Below are 21,767 nucleotides of genomic sequence, written 5' to 3' on the forward strand. Positions count from 1 at the left end.
GTGTTTCCATGCTTCCACCAGCTGGCGGAAATGCAAGTGAGGGAGGAGGACCGGTCGATGCAGGGGTGGTGGGTGGGGTGGGCATGAGACAAGGAAACAGTAAGGGAGGGGAGGGACAACAAAAGACACTTCCCTGCGCAGGGCTGAACATCCGAGTCACCCCAAATGCTCCCGCAGAGCACACAACACTTGTGGGAGTCGGGAGTGGAAAACACGAGAGGGAAGAACAGAAGAAAAGTACACAAGGGCGAAGAGGAGTCTGTAATGAAACAAATTCCTGGCGGGCGTAATCAGTTTGGGAGGGGACGGGAAGAATTTCAATTAGGGTGCTACTCCCATATCATTGCCCAAACACACATCCTCTCCAGCTGCATTGTGTGACACTTGGAACTCCTTAAGGCGGCTGCGACCAGAAGTATTTTTAAAATCCCATCTACTTGGTCCCTTTGTTTACTGGGTGCGTGTCCCTCCATCTGGACAATGAGAGGACATTCTTTACCTGCTCCTCCTGTTCTCCAGAGCTGACACAGGCAGAAAATGCTTGGGTTCCTCAGTTGGGAGGGGAAATCTATACCCATTGTATTTGTCAGCCACTACCTCTCGTGGCTTAAGGATACAGAAACTGGGGAGCCTGGGTGGCTCAGGGGGTTGAGCGTCCAACCTTGGCTCGGGTCATGATCTTGCGGTTTGTGAGTTCGAGCCCCGCGTCAGACTGTGCTGACAGCTTGGAGCCTGGAGCCTGCTTCGGATTCTGTGTCTCCCTCTCTCTCTGCCCCTCCCCTGCTCATGTTCTGTCTCTGTCTCTCTCTCTCTCTCAAAAGTAAATAAACATTAAAAAAAATTTTTAAAAGACACAGAAATTATTTTTTTTCCTGTGACTCGAGAGAACGATGGCCCCTGGAGTCTGGCATCGCTGAGGAGTGCTGCCTATAGCTGTCAGTGTTCAGGTGGACTTGGCCAGTGACATGCTGGTCAGTTACAGTCCTCTGTCTTTGTTGACCCTCTTCAGCATTTATGGATGACACTCGACATTAGCATTTAATTCCATGTCACCAAGTCTAATTTATGGCCTATTTAATATAGATCAGCCCTCTTTTTCTGACTGCATCATCAGTTCCACAAGAGAAGGAATGATGCTAAGAACAGTCTGTGGGGGTTGCTCCTGATACGAGCCAGGCACAATAGTGGATGTAAATGCTTTCCATGGCTTGCCTCACTACATCCTCACAGTTACCCTATACAAGGCAGTGCTCTTATCCCTATTGTACAGATGAGGAAACGGAAGCTCAGAGAAATGAAGGGCCTTGTTCAAGGTCACTCAGCCGATAACTGGTGGTGCCAGGACAAGAAAGTAATATTCACCGTATCATACGTTTAAAAGGTCCTTAACTCTTTGCTATATATATGTTTTCTTTCTTTGTCTCTTGTTTCTTTCCTTTTTTTTTTTTTTTTTTTTTTTTTTGCAGTAAGAAAGTTTCCGTATCTTTTGGACTGGAGTTCTGATATTGCCTGGCCTACCTCAGGGGGTGTTGGCAGGGTCAGATAACAGATATGAGACAGCAATAGAAGCATCTGAGGAATGCTTGAGGTGGCTTCCTTTCCCATTCTGATCCCCAGCCAAACCTGCAAGGGCACTTTCGCAGATGATAATCCGGGGGAGGGGGGCTAAACACCAGTCTGTCCATTCAGGAAGGCGGGAGAGCCTCCAGAAGGCCGAGGAAACATCCTAGCCAGGGGCTGGAGGCCAGAGGGGATGGGGCAAAAGTCAGTCCAACCTGACAGAGATGGAGAGGCCACCGAGAGAAGCATCGGGAAACAACGTTGGGAAGGGCCGAAGATTAGACAGAGAGCTGCAGCTACATTTATTCCGCAGATGATGGGAAGGATCAGAAGGTTTTCTGAGTGGGGGAGCCCCATGATTAAAGAACTATTTGGGGAAGAATAAGATTTGGATAATATAAAGGATGGATCAGAAAAAAAGAGAACCCAGAAGGGAGAAGTCCGGTTGGATGAACAAAGAAACAGTCGGGCTGGCAGTGGTGGGACCTGAACCACTGCTTTGGGCTTTGGGAGCAGATGAGAAGGCCCTAAGGTGAGCAACAGCACAGAGGGACAATGCCCTGCCTTTGGCAACTGATTGACAATGGAGGTGGCAAAAGAAGGGAGCTGGAAACTCTCCAGTGCTTAGACAACGGAAGAACCCAGGAATTCAGGAAGGGAGCCCAACTCAAAGGAGGAACGACAGATAACAATTTTTGACACATAGATTTTATTTATTTATCTTTTAATGTTCGTTTATTTTTGAGAGAAAGAGAGAGTGCTTGAGCAGGGGAGGGCCTGAGACAGAGAGAGAGAGAGAGAGAGAGAGAGAGAGAGAGGGAAAATATGAAGCAGGCTCCACGCTGTCAGCACACAGCCTGACATGGGGCTCGATCTCACAAACCTGAGCCGAAGTTGGATGCTCAAGCGACTAAGCCGCCCAGGCGCCCCTCAGTTTTAAAGTGATAATAGAAAGTGCAAATGGAAATATCTCTAGATATTTCTAGATGGCAGGGTTCTGGGTATAGAATAATTTACACAAAGGCAACATGGAGAATATGCTAAACTGGCCAGGGAAGAAGGCAGAGGTGGATGATAAACGCTCAGAGAGTGAGCCTTGAGCTCACTGATAGGACAGGCGGAAGACAGGAAACAGGATGTAAGACTGAAATGCGTGTGGCTCCAGATAGTGAATGATGCCTGGTATTTTTAACAACCATTAAAACTGCACGAGTGACTCTCCGTCCCACCCTGTGGTCCAGAAGGCTCACACTAAGGAATTCTAAAACTGGGGACAAAGCAGAGGAAATGGTCAGATCCCAACACCCCCTGGAAATTCAGCCTCTTACACCTGAAGTCCCGCTAGGGTCCCCCAGGATGGGGCACTAACACTGCTGGAATGGTTGACTCCTGGATTTTTAGATATGCGTGTCCATCTCTGTGCCGCTCACAGCTGCACATCCAATATCCATTCCTTCCTTCTTGCTACTCAAATCTTGTTAATTTGGGCAGAGAAATGTTCAGTCCCGGGTGTCTCTCCTGTAAGTGGAGGAGGGTCCTGAGACACGGTCTGGCCAATGAGGTGTGAGCAGGAGGCTGCTGGGAGCCATGGGCAAGCTTCCCCCCACCCCCCCAGAGAAAGATCTCTGGTCCTGCAGCCAAAGGTACCCCTCATTAATACAGCATTTTTTACCTTTTCAGATCTACGGTGGTGACGTTGAACACAACGCCTTTCAGCCACAGGATCATAAACAGACGCTGAGAGAAGGGACAGTTGCCAATGCTTTCCCCATCGATTCCAGCCTAGAAAGAAGAGAACCAGAGTCTTGAATCGGCATGTACATGTTAGCAAGAAGGAATATACAGAGAATTTACTAAAGCCATGACCAGTCTAACGTCAAAGGGCAGTTGCCCTATCTTACTGTTGTCTTCCTAATATCTTTGCAGGGCAATGCCTGGCACGCAGTAAGGACTCAATCAATACAGACTGAACTGAATTTGAGCTCCCAGTATGGCAAGTATGTACTCATAAATTTCTGAAACCATAGAACCATCTCAGGGTAAAGGGAGACCTTCAACATCACATAGTCTAATATAAATGATGTTAGACCACCAACTTCTGTCCCCCCAAGTCATCATCTAGTTTATGTTTGAATATCTCCACTCACCAACAATTTATATCTCTCAAAGGAGTCCATTCTGAGGGTACTTCTAACAATTAGAAATACTTTTCCTTGGCTATACCGAACCCAACTATGTTCCTCCCTGGTTTACTCTGTTCTATCTTTTGGTCGTTGCTCCATGGTATGTCATGAGTACAAATACCTCAGACTTTAACCCATCTCTTTATATCCAGACAGCAGACTGAAGATTTTAATCAATAATGCCCTTAGTACTGGTTCTTTACCTCAGTGTCAAGAAGCCATTTGCTTGTTAAACTATTCTTTTACTCAATAACTGTATATTGGCTCTCAATTATGTGCAAGGCACTGGAGAAAATTACACAGGAGATTAAAAAATGCATGTGGTCAAGGAGCTTATGGCCTTCTGTGGAGTTGGCTGGTGGATAAGGCAGGAACACATATACAGTAAAACCTTGGATGGCAAGTAACCTGTTCTGTGAGTATGTTCTGCAAGACGAGCAAACATTTCTAATACATTTTAACTTGATAAATGAGTGATGTCTTGCCATACGAGTAGTATGTGATGCTGAACGTCACATGATCACAACTGAGCCCGTGGTTCTCTCTGTCTCTTTCTCTCGTTGCAGGATTGTGGGTGATCGGCTCCCAGGCTCGGATGCTCAGTCTCAGGCCAGCGTGTGGCAGAAAATCAGTGATGTTTCAGAACGTTGGAAGGTGCACCCAACTGGCACTAGTGTATGTTTTGTCACTTCAAAGCACCTATGCACGGTTCTTTGCGTTTCTACACAAGAGGAAGCTCAGGAATGTTTTGCTTCATTGTAGGCCAGGCTGCCTGCGGATATAGCCCCTTTCCTCTGCTGCCTGATTGCCAGTTACATTACAGTATATGACAAGTGTTTATTAATACTGTATTGTAGTCTATATCCAAGTGAGCGTATACAATGGCCCCCATGCAGAAAAAGATTCCATTGAGCCAATAGATAGCAGTGATTCCATTAGTGATAGTGAAAGATGTCCTACACAGTAACCCTCCTCTCTCTTATCTCCCTCACACCCGCCAGGAAGGTTTTCAAAGGAAAGCGCAGGTCAATTTGTTTATTTTTCTTTATATTTGGTATTTTCTTTATTATTTTGTATTATATTACAGTATTGTAATCGTTTTTATACGAATATTTTTGGGTTGTGGAACCAATCATCTGAGTTTCCATTATTTCTTATGGGGAAGTTTGCTTTGATATACAAGGGTGTTTCTGGAACGAATTAGGCTCGCAAACCAAGGTTTTACTGTATAATGATAATAACAGCATTACTGAGTGTTTGCATAATTCTGCTCACTAGATGTCCCTTTCTCAGTACCTTCCTCAAAATAGCGTGGCTTTTTTGTTTTTGTTTTTTAATCAACTGAAAGGCAAGTTTCGCTTTATTTCTGAGCGGGCTACAGAGACATGAATTTTATAAGGAATTCATTTTCAGCACATCCATGAACAAACAAAAAGGTCGGGAGCCAATCCCTGTGTGATTCATTTCCACCGAGTGGTTTATGGGCCCCTGACATGGTGCCTAGAGGGGGAATCACCCACTCACTCTAGTTTGTTAGCAGCTGCCTTGGAAACGACGGCCCCAAGAGGTGGCTGGAGTGCCTTCCTCCAAGGACAGGGAGGGCCAGGGGAGTGAAGGCCCCCGGGCTTCCCGGCAAAGCTGCAAACAATCCAAAGGTCCCGGGATGGGGGCTTATTAAGACTTTTTTCTAAGGGAGGGAGAAAAAAAATGCACTCCCAAAATGCAACGCGAATTTTCCCCTTTGAGGTCTGTTCAGCTGTGGCATTTGGGTGGGGAGGGGGTGACGCCGTCTTTCATACATGAGAACCTAATTGTGTGCTTATTTCTGCCTCGCAAACTGCTCCCAGCAGAGGCTCAGGTTTATCGCGGAAAACTGGCGCCTTTGACGGTGTTGGTTGTAGGTAATTGCTATGAAATTACAGTTATTTTACCTCTCTCTTAACGACACCAAAAGCCCCATCCCTATTCAGTTCTCACTTTTCCTTGGTGCTGGAAACGGACCCACTCCCGAGCAGCTGAGACACCATGGGCTCCGTTATTCAAAATCTGAAAGGTGGGAGGGCACAGCGTGGGCGCCACACCTACCCAGAGAGCTAAAGTTACCGATAAAGTCACACTCCGAAAGGCAACGGTGAATTTAATAACAGCTTGGTTTGCTAACTTGCGTTTATGATGTCAGCCCCCTAAGACCTTCCCAGGAAGCACTCACTCAACAGGTACCTGGTTCCTGGTCCTTTAAGACATCCTGACAAAGGAACTGTTCCCTAGGGCCCGTTACACTATAAGCGACAAGAATTAAAAAACAAAACCAAAAGTCATATCCATATACTGTCACCTGTTTTATCTCTGGTGGGAGTGGGGAGGGGCAATGACAGGGAATCGAAGGAGGAACCAGTAAAATATTGGAACTCTTATTGGCTGGACAGAAAACTCATGTAATGGTAACAACTGATGTCTGTGTTGTCGGGCACTGTTCGAAATGCTTCACATATAATATTAATTCACTTATTGCTCATGAGAAGCCTATGTAGTGGGATATTATCACCTTTTTGCAAGATGTGGAAACTGAGGCACAGAGAGAGGAAATAACTGGCCTAAGGGTCCCTGGATTGAACCCAGGCCATCTGGCTCCAGATGCAGGGCTCCTGCCGCCATGCCTGTGGTCCAGTCTGAAGACCCAAACAAGGTTAACAGGGTGGCCCCAGGTCACAGAGCTGCAGGTGACAGTGCTCAGGCTGTACGCACGCACCCCACCCTTCAGTCCGCGTGCACGCAGCTGTGCTGGAGGGTGCACAGGGTCCTGGCCTTCGCAGATCCCCCCATTTTCACTATTGTCCTAAACTAGGATACTAGGCCCGGTAAATGAAAACTGCCAAAGGAGCAATAAACACAACATGGGAGGATTCTCAGCTTCCTCTTTCGTTTTCTTTTTTTTCCTCTCTTTTCTTCTCCTTTCTTGTGGGAAGAACACCGAACACGAGATCTAGCCCCTAAGACATCCAGTGGACAATACGTTACTGTTGACTACAGGCACGGCGTTGCACAGCAGAGTTCCAGAGCTCATTGATCTTGCTCACCTGAAACTTTATTCCCGTTGAATAGCACCTCCTCGTCTCCCACTCCCCCACCCCGGGCCCTGACAACCGCAGCTCCTCGCTTTGATTCGATGATGTTTACCATTTTCGTGACCTCACAGGAACGAAATCATGCAGTAGGTGTCTTTCTGTGATTGACTTAACTCACTTAGCCTTATGTCCTTGAGATTCCTCCCTGGTGTCGAGTTTTCTGAACTTCCTTCTATTTCAAGGCCTCTTAAAATAGACTTTATGCAAGTTCTTAGCCCGTGTTTCAATCCGGGTATTTGTCTTTGTTGTTGTTATTGTTGTTGTTTCTGTTTTCCTACTGAGTTGTTCAGCTTCTCCCTTTCCTCCTTGGCAGCTCACCAGTTTTGCGGCCCAGATAAACCGTGGTTAAACTCATGGGTTAAATGAAGGGAACTTGTGGCAACCACTCAAAACACAAACAGGGAACAGCCAGGTGAAACTCAATGGGACTCCAGGCCTTGAAAAGTGTGAGGGAAAATGTGATGGATGGCCCAAAGAGGCTCTGAACAATGAGGGCAGAGGGCAGGCACAAAAGCAGTGTAGTAAGTTAAATAATGCCCGCCCCCCCCCCCCCCACACACACACACTGAACCTGTGTCCTTCCAAAACCTGTGTGACCTTATTTGGAGATAGGGTCTCTACAAGAGGAAATTAAGCTAAGATGAGGTCATATTGGATTAGGGCGGACTCTAAATATGACTTATGTTCTTATAACAAGAGAACAGTTTGGCCACAAGATATGCAAGGGAAGACTTCATGTGAAGACAGAGGTAGAAATTGGAGTCCCTCATCTACATCTGGCAACCAAGGATTGCCAGAAACACCAGAAGCTAGAAGAGATGAGGAAGAGAATCCTTCCCTAGAGCCTTTGGAGAGCATGTGACCTTGCTGACACCTCGATTTCAAACCTCTAGCCTCCAGAAGAATTTCTGTGTGTGAAAAGCCACCCAGTTTACGGTAATTTGTTATGAAAGCCTAGGAAACCAGTGCAAGCCAGAAAGTGTCAGGAGAACAGGGTACCACTGACAGCAACCTTCCCAAGTTCACAATTCTGCTTTGAATTTTTTTTAAATGTCTTATTGATTTTTGAGAGAGACAGAGAGAGAGGGAGACACAGAATCCGGAGCAGGCTCCAGGTTCTGAGCTGTCAGCACAGAGGCCAACACGGGGCTCAAATTCACAAACTGTGAGATCATGACCTGAGCCTAAGTCGGACACCTAACCGACTGAGCCACCCAGGCACCCCTCACAATTCTGCTTTGCCATGAGCCTAGTGCACATGCACAAAATCTCCAGCCAACTATGACCCCAAAGTACTTCCTATTTCCTATAGTGAATGTATTTACTATAAGTTACACTCTACTATATTATATGCTATATATAATAGAACTTACATAATACATAACATCGCATAAGATAATAACCGTATAATGTAATTATGTAGGTTGTATGAATATACATTATGTTATGTGCCAGGCAAGTCATATTATATACTATGAGATATTGCCTTTCATATAGTCTCTCCCTGTAAATGGTGAGCTTGGGTCCTCCCAAACCATGGGCCATGTTTTATTTACTTTGTCCTCAGCAACAAGAAGTGGCTGCATGTTGAGGGGAGGGTGGTACTACTCCCTTTTTATGGCTTGAGTAGCTCAAAAGTCTGATGTTGGAACTCTGAAGAGTGTCCTGAGAAAGAAGTTTGGGCTGTATAACACACTATAGCAGGAGATAATTGTTCTAAACCCATCTCTGCCTCTAATTTGCTGTGTGACCTTGAGTAATGCAGCCACCTTCCTCTCCGCCTTCACCGTCGCACTCACAAATTCCTATAGTTTTATAAATTCAAGTGACTAGTGGAGATTTATTGAAGATAGCAATTCTCAAACATTGTGGTCTCAGAACTCTTTTTAAAATAATTTTTTAAATACTTCTATATTTTTGAAAGAGACAGAGGGTGAGTGGGGGAGGGGCAGAGAGAGAGGGAGACACAGAATCCAAGGCAAGCTCCCAGGTTCTGAGCTGTCAGCACAGAGCCCCACACAGGGCTTGAACTCACGAGTCTTGAGACCATGACCTGAGCCGAAGTCAAATGCTTAACCAACTGAGCCACCCAGGTGCCCCAATGATCTCAGAACTCTTAGATGCTTTTAAAGATTGTTGAGAATCCCAAAGAGCTTTTATATTTACTGTATTATAAATGAAAGCTAAAAAATATTTTAAATACTTATTGATTAAACATAACAGTAATAATAAGAAACATACTGTATGTTAAAATAAATGACATATTTTAATATAAAGGAAGTATTTTTTAAGAAAAGAAATTGAGTGAGAAGAGCAGCATTGTTTTATATTTTTGCAAAATCTTTCATGTCTGACTTAATAGAAGCTAGCTTCTGCAATCTTTTGTTTTTGGTTGAAGTATAAAATGAAAATCTGGTCTCACTCAGATATGTAGTTGGAGACAGGAGGAGTAATCTAATAGCTTTTTCAGATAATTGTGGGCATTTTTCTTTAATGCCATATCGAAACTCGAGTGATAGTTTCTTAAAACCGAGTTGATAGGTGGAATTTGAAACCCTATCAATGAAGTTCTTCTGTTCCACTAAACCCCATTCATCTGTCTCGCACTATGAATGGATCTTTCACCCATGAATGATTTTTTAACATCACAAATTCGTCATTTGGAAAATAGCATTTCACCGAGTTATGCAGATCTTCCAAATGCTGATACGTTTCATCACACAATGTCAAAATATTTCATTCAGTAATATCACCACTGAGCTCATCGGAGAAGTTTAAGAGAAGTGGTCAAGTGCGTGGTAGCAGGTTATCTGTTTTCCAGTAGTCTAGTGTTCTCTCGAAAGCTTGTGTTTTATCACTGGCAAGAAATACTGTCAGTTGTTATCCTCGAAATGACAGGCTCATTTCATTGATTTTCCAGAGAATGTCTGGGAAACACCAAGCCTGAGGAGCCACAGTTTGTCTGCCACTGGCTCTTTCGAGTAAAATCTCTGTTCTGTGAGAGAAGCGGCTGGTTCGGTTCACAACTCAATCATGAAAGTGCTATTCCTTGGAGGACCGTTGTGCTTCGGCACGCAGCCCAACAGCTTTATGTGCATTTCCCATTTCATCAGCCAGAACGTTTAAAAGACATGTACCCAAGGGTTGAGACTTTATTACGTTATATACTTTTTACTGCTTCATCAAGGACATTCATAAATGAGACTCTTTTTTTTTTCTGCACCCACGTGACTCCTAACACTGTTTGTACCACTGCCTTGATTTTTGCTCAAGCACTAGTAGCTTTTACTCATGAAATTTCAACCTCAGGGAGAAATTCTGTTACTTTGAAAATAGTTGTGACCTCCCAGAATCCCTGAAAGAGCCTCAACGACCCCAAGAGGCCACCAACAACGTTTGAGAATTGCTGATTTAAGAATCCCCACGGACAGACCAGGTACATAGAGCTTTGTCTCCAGACAAAGAAGCAGCTGGTAATTGTCCAAAAGTCATGTGAGGGCACCAAGGTCCAAAAGAGGGAATGATTTTCCAGAGACGTTCCAAGAAGGAGTGGCAGGAAATGGATAAATGACATTTAAGCTTGACAGACCCTGTATCATTGATCAGTTTATTGTCTCTCAGCTCCGAATGCGCCCGTAGGAAATGGACTCACTGAGCCTCTCACAGAGATGTGAGGTTTACAATAGCCAGAAGGCTTCTTACCCCCGCTAATGCCTGGTTCCCGAGGACGCCTGTGACACCACTGCTGACCACATGCTGCCACTCGAGCTCTGGACAGTGGCCGGTTGCTTGCCCAAGCAACTCCAGACCGGTTCTGGCCTGGCCAAACCAGTGAGCTTCTATGCATTTTGCTGGGCTGACTGTAACTTCTCCACTGAGATTTGAACCCCTTCCTTGGCTATTCTCCTTCAGCTCCAGAATTCTCATGTCTGTTATGCTTACTCTCGTATCACGGTTAATACTTTTTGTGAACCTTCCCCTGTTTCAACTACTCTGTGGTTTCTCTCTCCTGACTGGGCCCAGCCTCCTACAGATGCTTAAATGTCTGATACTTCAAAATGCAAGATTTTTAGGCTCTTTGATTCATTTAAAACCCAACAAGGTTGGGGGGCCTGGGTGACTCAGTCGAGGAAGTGCCCGACTCTTGATTTCAGCTCAGGTCACGATCTCACAGTTCCTGAGACTGAGCCCCACGTTGGGTTCCATGCTGACAGCACGATGCCCACTGGGGATTCTCTCTCTCCCTCTCTCTCTCTGCCCCTCCCCTGCTCTCTCTCTCTCTCAAAATAAATAAATACACATTAAAAAAATACTTTCATTAAAAATAAAAAGTAGTATAGAAATACTAGAAGACAGAAACCTCCATTTTCTGCAGAAAGTTAACTGATGGCACATTTCAATTTTTTGTTGCTTTAGCCCATAAAAACTGTCCTCAGAGACTCAAATAATCAGGCAATTTTCTCAAGTTTAGAGATAAAAAATTCTACAATAATAGAGCCAGAACTGATCTCAGGGACGATATGGTCTAGGTCTTTCTTCCTGGTCAGGAAACAGGTCCAGAAAGGTTAAACAACTTGCCTATGGTTGCACAGTCTGGTCCCAGGACAGGATCAGGGATAATTCCTGATTTCTGATTTATAGCTTTCTGCTATGCTAGGCTGATTGTTATCTTATGGGAAAGAGTGTCAAGGTGACAAAGGCCACAGGAAGAGAACTTTCTTTGAATACAGAATGACTCATCTATAGAGCACTAAATGGATTCACATTACATGAAAGAGAAAGAATTTTTCTTTATAATGACAATATTTGGAGCTGCCCACTTTTTCCTTATTAGTGTAGGTCAGGTAGTATTCCTTATTAGGACTATTTTTTAAATACCAAATGGTGTGTAATAATTAGTAAGCCCGCTGCTAGCAGGGATGGGACTTGGTGGTTTGTGGTCCACTTGAACACAGGGAGTTCTGCCCTTGAAGAAACAACATCCCTTTTCTCAGCAGACACTTAGGGCCTCACTCCCTGGGGTCACTCGGGCATTTTTCATTCGGTAAACACAGAGGTAACAAGTACACATTTGAGGCTTCAGACACTGTCAGCATTTATGTAAAGTGGATTAGAAAGGCTGAACCAGCACTATGCAGGTAACCTGAAGAATTCCAAGTGTATGAGTCAGGATTGCCTAGATAGAGCCTACAGGATGTATGTGTGTGTATGTGTGTGTGTATGGGTGTAGATAGATAGATATATAGAGATATCAAGATAGATAGAGACAGAGACAGAGACAGAGATAGAGACAGAGATATTTATTTTAAGGGACTGGCTCACATGATTGTGGAGGCTCAGTGAGTCCATAACCTCATGGAGTAGGTCATCAGATTGGAGACTCAGGGAAGAGTTGCCGGTTCAGTCCAAAGGCAGTCTGCTGGTAGAATTTCCTCTTCCTCAGAGGGGGTCAGTCTTTCTATTATGGCCTTTAACTAATTGGATGAGTCCCACACACTGTAGAAAGTAATCTGTTTTAGTCCAAGTCCACTAATTTAAATGTTAGTCTCATCCCAAATACACCTGCAGCACAGAAATATCTAGAATAATGTTGGACGAAATATTGACACACAAAATTAACCACCACACCAGGCAACTGCAAAATTATTACCTGAGACAGCAATCCAATGTCTGTCACCAACACCTTAGCTCGCCAGATGGTTTTATAAAACAACTCAATATAGCTATGTAAATATCCCCTCCCAAAGGCCCTTGTGGGTGCGATACCAGAAGGCTACTCTGTTAAGCGTCTGACTAAGAGAGCAGGGGCCGATGGTGCCCGTGACCCTGAGTAATTGGTCTGGTCTGTTAGTGGCTTCAGGCCCAAAGACGCCTACAACTTTTTGTGTTGCATACTGTTGCTGTGCTCGCGGCCTCTTGGGAGTGTCCTTCAGCTTTCCTTGGGCTTTATGTCAATCTGCACTGAGTCTATATACACCTTGGGGTTCTTCCACATACTCTGGGAAAGTGCTGCCTTTTCCAACCCAACACCAGTGCCCCTCCTCTCGGCCCCTTCTTCCCACTCCTACGTGGCTTTTTATGTCTATTCTTTCATGTCCACGCTGTTTGGATAAACGAATGGGTCTCTTTTAAACCTCTTGCCTGTCCTGCTTCCACTTCACACCCTCTTTTAAAATGATTCTCTCTCAATCACTTTCGGGGCCTAAGCAATGCGTTTTTGTTTTTGTTGTCTTTTCTTTGTAACTTACTCCTACTTGACTTTTCTCTTGTAGTTAGAACTTTTGCTTATCCCTGCTTCTTAAAAGTCAAGATGGCTCGGCCTCCCTGTCACTGGGTGCCCCCCGGCCTGCTGGGCTGGCTTCATGGACAGGCTTCCCGTGCAGGTGCACGAGGCCCCAGGCTCAGAAGGCCTCGAACATGGCTTAATGTGGTGCTGTTGCTGTCGGTTCTGCATTTGACCCTCCTGCTCCCTGGCTGACAACCTCCTCTTCCTGACCTTTGCCCTCTCAGCTAACAGCTCTTAGGGGTGACGCCCTCGAGAACTCCTCTACTCCCAAGAACATGATTATCCTCCCTAAGTCAGCAGTGCTCTGGCTCTCTGACCTATAAACACGCCATTTACCCTGTGAGCTTAAAAGAAAAAAAAAAAAAAAAACACACACAAGAAGCAAAAAGAAATGCAAAGAAAGAAAGAAGAAAAGAGAAAATGTTGAAAGGCTATAGGGTCCACTTGGCTGCATTCTTCTTTGTGAACTCCACCCCCTATGCTATCTAGAATTTGCCTCCTTACAATTGAAGTTTTCCAGTTTTTAGATACCTGAGGGGTTTTTGTAATTTTATTAGTAAAAGTCAGGTAGTATTCTTTGTTATTCATATTTTTAATACCAAATGATCTCCCTTTCTAGTAAGATAGTTGATAAATCTTTCATTAGCATGAATGGGACTTGGCGATTTGTTTCATTCATTCATTCAGTTAAATTTATGAAGCCCTGGGAACCCAAAAGGTGCTCAAGAAATATAAATTTGGCGGTCTTAGTACATCATCCAAGTTACTGTATTGGGCTTCAGGAGACAGAACGGTGCTCCTATCACAAACCTGCGCCAAGTTTTGGGGGGGCCCCCCACATCCAAACCTCTGCCTCTAAGTTAGGCTCTGTCTGATCTAATAGCCCCGGGTATAATATTTAACAACTAAATGCCATTACACTAGAGGCAAGCTTGCGTCCTTGACTTCACAGAGTTCTGTAGTACAGTAGAAAGGCCATGGTGTAGAGCCAGGCAGACGTGAGTTCAAATTCCAGCCGTGATATCAAGCAGCTGTACGTGGCAGGTTTTATTTCCCAAAGTGGCTACAGCAGTATTTCTAGTTCCAAATATTCTCCAGAGGTGGAGTCTATATTTGCCTTCTTCTTGAAATTGGCTGGGCCTTTATGGCTGCCTAGATGAATTGTACAATGTCAAATTGTATGACTTCTCGAGACCAGGTCATACAAGGTGATACAGATTGTTCCCAGCACTCCCTCTCTCCTTTGGAATGCCTGTCCTGGGAACCCTTGTCATGAGGAAGGCCAGAGCACAGGAAGAGGCTTTGTGTAGTGTTCCAGCTAAGTCCTCGGCTGACAGGTGGCACCACCCATCAGACGCACAAATGAGCGAGACTTCAGATGATTCCAGCCCCCGGTCTTCGATTTGTCCCAAATGACACCTAGTGCAGTAAAATGCGTTATCCCTACCACCCCATGGCCGAACTGCCATGTTCAGGGACAAAATTAATGTTTTGATCGCTTACAGCCACTAAGTTTTGGAGTGGTATGTTAGCCAGCAGATAACACATACACGCTTAACCTCAGGTTCTTTATCTGCAAATTGGGGGTAGAAATATTTACGTTGCAAGGTTGTTATACAATGGAGTGGTAGTACGTATAAAACCCATGATATCCACTTTATAAATTTACAGCTATAGTCATTATGACCACAGAAGACAAATATTTAGGAAGAGCTAATTAAACATCCCTGTTTGTGAAATGCTATGCCCTGGTACAGAGTCAGGAGACCTCTCTTTGATGGCACAACAATTCAGCATTACGTTGGTGTTCAGGGTTTTGTGTGTGAAGCAATACGTTCGGTAGAGAAAGAAAACACAGGAAGAACCATGATCGCTGTCCACTGGCTGGAAAAGTGTCCCTAAATGAGGACAGTCTCCCACTGACCATGAGGGAGACAGGGAAAGCGATGTATGTTTGGTTAGCTGTAGGTATGATCATAGGCACATGCGTGTCTATTCTCTATAAGGTCACTGAGTTTCTCTGCAGAGCTACATTCTTCAACACAACTGTTTTCAGGTCATTCAGGTGCCAAAGACAAGAACTCCAGGGAGGTGGATGGATGAAGGTGAGGGTCAGGTTGTGGCAGATTGCTGGTGATTTTCTGTTGAAGCCCAGTGGAAGCCTGTGCATCCTCTCGTTATCCGGGAACCTCTGCCCTAAATAGTTACAGGATCATCGTGCTGTGTTCTTCAGCCTTGTCTATGCTTGAACCCCAGTGCTTGAGTCGGGCAAGCCAAAAACTGGAATTCTTCCACGTCAGAAATGTACGAAAGCCCAGGAAACCAAAGAGCGATACAAATCTACAGCCTCAAATAAACAGAATTCCTTCCCACATGGGTTTAATTTGAAGAAGATGCCTTCTTGCTTAAGCCTACCCCAGAGTATACCAGTCCTAAAGGAGAAAGCATGCTTTCCACTCAATTAGGCCACTGTCAAAATTTTGCTTTCCTCCCTCGACATACTTTTATTTATTATTTAAGATGCTAGAGAAACTGCTTCCAGCTTTTGACCAAGGATCCATTTCCCCTACATTCATGAAATGAACCTGCAACTCCTATAACCTTTATACCAAACCAGGATATCCTGACATTGAGTTGGGCTTCTTCCACAACAGTTGGCGCTTGGGTTCCTGTGACAGCGACGACCGTCCCTCCGTTACTATTCGTCCTGCCCTCTGCTTTGGCTGTCTGAATGTGGAGTTTTCAATACTGCATCTTGATTATCACAAGCGGGTCTGGGAAGACTTTAGAGATATCAGAAAATCTGTCATCCCGCCTCTCAGTTGGGCTCAATAACGCTCATCCACCCTAACCTCCCAAATATGGCAGATTAAAAGCTTATGCCACTAACAGCAAATCTGAGTCATGAAATTTATTACATAGGTTCACCTAAATCTGGGACCCTGTGGAATTTTTTTTTTTTTTTTGCAAAATTCATATGTTATAATAGGTCAGCAAAGTAGGTTTACAGAACTTGAAAAATCTAATGCTCATTTAAAAATGCATGCCCAGGGGCACCTGGGGGGCTCAATCGGTTAAGTGTCTGACTTCGGCTCAGGTCATGATCTCACGGTTCATGAGTTCAAGCCCCGCATCGGGCTCTGTGCAGACAGCTCAGAGCCTGGAGCCTGCTTCAGATTCTGTGTCTCCCTCTCTCTGCCTCTACCCTGCTCATACTCTGTCTTTCTCTCTAAAGTAAATAAATGTTAAAAAAATTTTTTTAATGCCCCACTCTCAAATATTCTGATTTAACATTGAATTCTTTTTTCTTTTTTCAATGTTCAACCAGTCCGGGCGACCTCTGACCTAGTGGTGCTCACGGTTGGGGCTATACAATAGAATCAGTGGAGGAATGTGCTAAACAAGAAAATTGACAAAAAGAGGTCCCCAGGCCCACTCCAAACACACCAAGTCAGAGTCTCAGGGAGATGGCAGGTGCCTCCTTACTCTTTTTGTTCCCTATTTCCTTGGTACTCCTGCACTGGAGAAGCCTTCAGGTCCCAGCCCTCCTCCTCCCACCCCACTCCTACTAATGCTCCCTCCACGGTCAGCACTTGCATAAGGCCTATAAGAAGGGCGCCATTTTGAGCCATTCAGGGAATGGAGAGCACACTTTGGATGCAGACGTCTGGAGAACCTCAAGTCAACGCAGCCACAATGCCAGGAGCCTCCCTTGTCAGCTAATGTCTTTATGGTTGCACCTCCACACAAGATTGCTCTTGATGTCTGCAGGCCGGTCCTCCCTGATGGTGACAGACAGCCCTGTGACCAGGCCCACGTACTCACATGGTCATATGTGCTCAACCATGTCTCCTCTTCCCATGTACTATCCTCTAACCCGCATACAACTCTGCTTCTTCTACAGGTGGGACCCCCCCCCCCACCCCATAAAGTCCTAGTCCTTTCCTGACTGTGTGGAGCACCAGGAGGCTTTAGCCACACCCTGAGCCATATGCAGTCACCTGACCACTTGGGCAAGGTGGAAGACAAACATCTTCACTGAAGGCCTGCTCGGTGCGGAGCCTGGGAGTTTGATGATGAATGAGAACCAGTCCCTCTCCTTGGAAAGCTGGCCCGCGTTGAGGCATCAAGAGGTAAGGAGATGACGTCTGGGTCATAAGCGAAGTGCAATAATGACAGAGGTAGATTGGGAACATGAAGGAGGCCACAGGAGAATCAGGGAAGGTCTTAGGGCGGCAATGATCCTTGACGTGAGCCTAAAGGTAGGAGGATTTACTCAAGCAAAGCAGTGGGTGAGGACATGGGGAGCAGAACTGACTGCATACGCACAGGTCTGGAGGCTCGATTACACAATGTGGGGTGTGCAGGCAACTGCAAGCAGGTGGCCTTGTCCTTTGTGCTGTATCAGGGGAACCCCCCCCAGGAATTTTCCTTTTTTCCTTCAGTCTGAGGATGCCTGCCCAATCACAGGCAAGGCCACAAACCAGTCAAAAGCCTATCTTCTGGGCATCCCTGTATCCTTTGGGTCTGTTATTCCTGCCATCACTGGTCCCTAACCCCTTCAGCCATACGTGACCAACATGGCATCTTCCCTACTTCCATTTCTTAAAGCCCACTCTGAAAGCATTGAAATTTAAGTGTGAATTCTTGATAACTATATAGCATTGATTGTGGACCAGATATAAGCAGAAGGTATAGAGCTCTAATGGTGAGGTTCCAGGCATCAAGCAGGTGAGTGAGGATCTGGGAAAGAAGGAAGATGGGCAACAGCAGCCTCCCGGAGTCTTGAAACCAGACACATGGGCTTTTTCCTATTAAATCCTATGTGAGATCTGGTCAATTCTTACCTCTGCTACTTACAAGGTCAGAGCATCCGTAATGGGTGCCCAGGCCAAAGGGAAGCCCTTCTTGTTACGGAGCTGCTTTGGTTTCCATTTAAAATTCTCTATTTAACATTAATTCAGCCCTGGCTAGAAAGGCAAGACTCAAAAACAAAAACAGCACATTCTTTTTTAATTAATTTGAAAGCGGGGGAGACTACAGGAATGTTTAACTTCGCCTTTGATATGAGTGCTATGTTGGGATCGCTGCTTGTGGTAAGACCCTAGCCAGGATATTTGCAGGTTGTCTGGGTGAATTGAGTTCCCTGGGTAGCCCTTTAAGCAAAAGACAGGAGTGGAATAACAAGCAGAAGATTAGAAGTCCTGTGTTCCTGGGGCGCCCGGGGGGCTCAGTCTGATGGGCGTCCGACTTCGGCTCAGGTCATGATCTCACATGAGATTGAGCCCTGTGTTGGGCTCCGTGCTGACAGTTCAGGGCCTGGAACCTGCTTCAGATTCTGCGTCTCCCCCTCTCTCTGCCCCTCTCCCACTTGCACTTTCTCTCTCTCAAAATAAATAAACTTAAAAAACAAAACAAAAAGGCGTGTGTTCCAGACCTAGTTTGGGCACAAGTAACTGTGTGATCTTGTGCAAGTAATTTCCCCCTCTTCCTGAGCCTTAGCTTTGTTATTTATAAAGTGGATAAATTAGAAAAGACGATCTCAAAAGACACTCTAAAATACTGCCAAAGTGTGGGTTGGGGAAGAAAAATAGCACTGAATCTTACAGCTGAATCTAAGAATTCCACTGGCTGAACAGAAACTCCGTGATCCAGCATGGCCCTAGGCTCCCAGACCACACTGGCTCCTGGCACGGGCTCCCTAAACATTTGCTGAGAAGATGGAACTTTCGGGCTGGCCCTCTACCCTGAACAGCAGGCAAGTGGACGTCCGGGGGACAGTGGGCATCACTGCAATACGAAGGGGAAATCAAGACACAAAGTGAGAACCACCCCTAACCACCTTCATGGATCCTTCAAGGCTTTGCCTTCCCACAGTGTTCCTCTAACAGCTTTCCACGTTATTCTCAGCACATTACTTCAGAAAGCCATTGAAGAGGCTTTCCTGTTGGAAGGCTGCCCCACCCTCACCCCCACCCAGATCCCTCAAGCCTCACCCAACTCCCTCATTTCTCAGACGAGGCCAACTGAGGTCCAGAAAGCGCAAGTGACTTATCTGAGACGCGACTGGAGGGGTGGAGTCTTCAGTAGGAGCGGAGAGGGTTGAAATCTCTGTCAAAACCATCCACCGTAAGTAATTCAGATGCACTCACAGGAGCTATGAGAACTGAATCCTTCCAGAATTCATCTCTAGAAGTGTTCCTGAGAGCCCCTGCTCACCTGTCATCACCTGTCTCTTAAAACAGTAAGATACTGAAGTGGCAGGAAGAAAAATCCTGCTGATCGCAGGATACAGATTCAAACCAAGGTTTATTCCACTTTAAGGTGAAGGATTCACTCAGGGTAAAGACAGGAAGCCAGACTCACACGGAAGGTCCTGAGCCCCCAGCGGGAGTAGCCCCCAGGGGAGAAGCTCTATTGCTAAATCCCCACCTCCCCTCGTCCCTCCTCCCCCATGGGGTGGCTGGGAGGATTCAGAGAGATTACACACACGAAACGGGGGCACCGTACCCATCAGAGAGCAAGCCCTAGACCCATCAGCTGCCCTCACTCTCACTCCGCCCTCTGGGCCCGTCCCTCCTTCCTCTGGCTCACCAGCCCCAACCAGAACGCTAAAAGTCAGTCTGGAGAAACTCTTCCAGGCAATAGGGAGAGGTTCCCACCAGCCGGCGCCTCCTATCACATAAGCCCACCCATCTCCTTTCTTTCAAGGTCGTACAGAATTTACCGTGAAGATTGTAGTCCTGGATGATTATTTCTTCCGATTTTAAAAACAGCCTCCCAGCTACAGACATAGAAGCTGAGCCAGCTTTTGTGTCAAGGAGACCCACGTTCGTCTTCCCTGCGTTGCAAAAACTCAATCTGACCTCGCTCCTGGCTGAGTTGTACGTTCAAGCTCAGCCCGAGCTATAATCGAAAAGGAGTCTGTCTTTTGTGATCCCCTAGGCCCAAAGGGGAAATGAAAAGCTTTTCCAAATGTCAGGCTAAGGCAGAAAATGTTCTATTTATTGTACTCCCGTTAAAAAATAAATAAATAAACTCACCCTAGTAATTATACCACACACACAACAGTCCAAGCCATCACCCAGGAAGCCATAACCTGAGATGAAGTCTGTGTTTCTATTCGGAAAAGGAATGTTTCCAAGACCTACAGCATTTTCTTTCATAAATTCTACAGTTACCGGAGACAGATTTCCCACCCTGCCTTCTGTCTGGCCAGTGGCGGTCAGAAAACCTGCGTGTCCTGCAAGACAAATGTGCCTTTGAGCAAGTGATTGCCTCGAGGTAGCCTTCCGCATCCTTGCCTATAAAAATGAAGGAGTTGGGCGCCTGGGTGGCTCAGTCTGTTCGGCGTCTGACTTTGGCTCGGATCATGATCTCACAGTCTGTGAGTTCGAGCCCCACATTGGGCTCTGTGCTGACAGCTCAGAGCCTGGAGCCTGCTTCGGCTTCTGTGTCTCCCTCTCTCCGCCTCTACCCTGCTCATGCTCTGTCTCTCTCTGTCTCAAAAATAAATTAAAAAACATTTTTAAAAAATTTTTAAAAATAAATTAAATAAGTAAATAAATAAAAATGAAAGGGTGACTGGATAACGTCCAACTCTGCTCGTGCTCACTCAGGCAGCAATATTATTTGGGCACACAAAAAGTTGGAAATGGCCCATGCCTCTGAGGAACTGTCAAATTCTCCACTTCATGCCTCCGAGGGACAACCGGAAGTGGCCTTTATAAAGATACACAACTACTCCCAGGTGACTCCAAAATAAGTGAGGTGTGGGAATTGTTCTGCACTATTGGGTCCTTTCTGGAAGCCTCAGAATTTGGCATAATGCTCTTGGGGTACTAAAGCTCACAAGCACCAAAAAACCTTACTATTGCTTCCGCATCATTATACTGAGATCCACAGAAAGGACGCCTCAAATCAGCCACTTGGTGTATCAGAAGATGTGACGTCGTGTTCCCAGCTCTCACAGAACTTGCTCCTTCCATAGGTTTGGAGTAGAAGGTTATGTAACATAGGTTTAAGTCAATAGTCACGAAAGTACATCTTCTGTATCTCTGTTTAGTTTGAAGGTACCCAATAAGGTAGATGCACGCGGTTGTTAAAAATTGTACCATGGGGACGCCTGGGTGGCTCAGTCGGTTAGGCGTCCGGCTTGGGCTCAGGTCATGATCTCACGGCTCGTGAATTCAAGCCCTGCATTGGGCTCTGTGCTGACAGCTCAGAGCCTGGAGCTTGCTTCAATTCTGTGTCTCCCTCTCTCTCTGCCCCTACCCAGCTCGTGCTGTCTGTCATAAATGAATTAATGTTAAAAAACGTTTTTAAAAAAATTGTACCGTGGCCCTGCCCTCTAGACCAATCCTCAACCATGTCCACCACTGTAAGCCAGGACAAGCCATTCACAATAGCTTCCCTTCATTTGCAAGCTCTACCTAAGGAAGGAAGCTCGCTATTGTTGGGCTGTGTTTAGAATGGATGATGCAAAGCCCTGACCTTCAAGAATAGCAGATAGATTTCTGAGTTCTATCAAATGTTCAGGATCAGCCCCTTCAAATTATCTTTTGATGGAGGCTCAGGAAGGGCCAAGATGTTTCCATTTGTGCTTCATCTCTC

The 21,767-nt window shown here is 45.6% G+C and overlaps 1 protein-coding gene across 3 annotated transcripts in view; it reads right to left on the reverse strand.

The window, feature by feature from the left end:
- Window positions 1-21,767, reverse strand: part of CLIC5 (chloride intracellular channel 5) — a 162,039-nt gene that overhangs the window by 45,212 nt on the left and 95,060 nt on the right. For all 3 annotated transcript variants that reach the window (XM_060615646.3, XM_060615648.3, XM_060615647.3), the window contains exon 2: window positions 3,233-3,342. In XM_060615646.3, the coding sequence (XP_060471629.2) occupies window positions 3,233-3,342 (110 nt within the window). The remainder of the gene's footprint in view (window positions 1-3,232; window positions 3,343-21,767) is intronic.

This window comes from Panthera onca, chromosome B2 (assembly GCF_046562875.1).
Source record: "Panthera onca isolate mPanOnc1 chromosome B2, mPanOnc1 haplotype 2, whole genome shotgun sequence".
Classification (NCBI taxonomy): Eukaryota; Metazoa; Chordata; class Mammalia; order Carnivora; family Felidae; genus Panthera; species Panthera onca.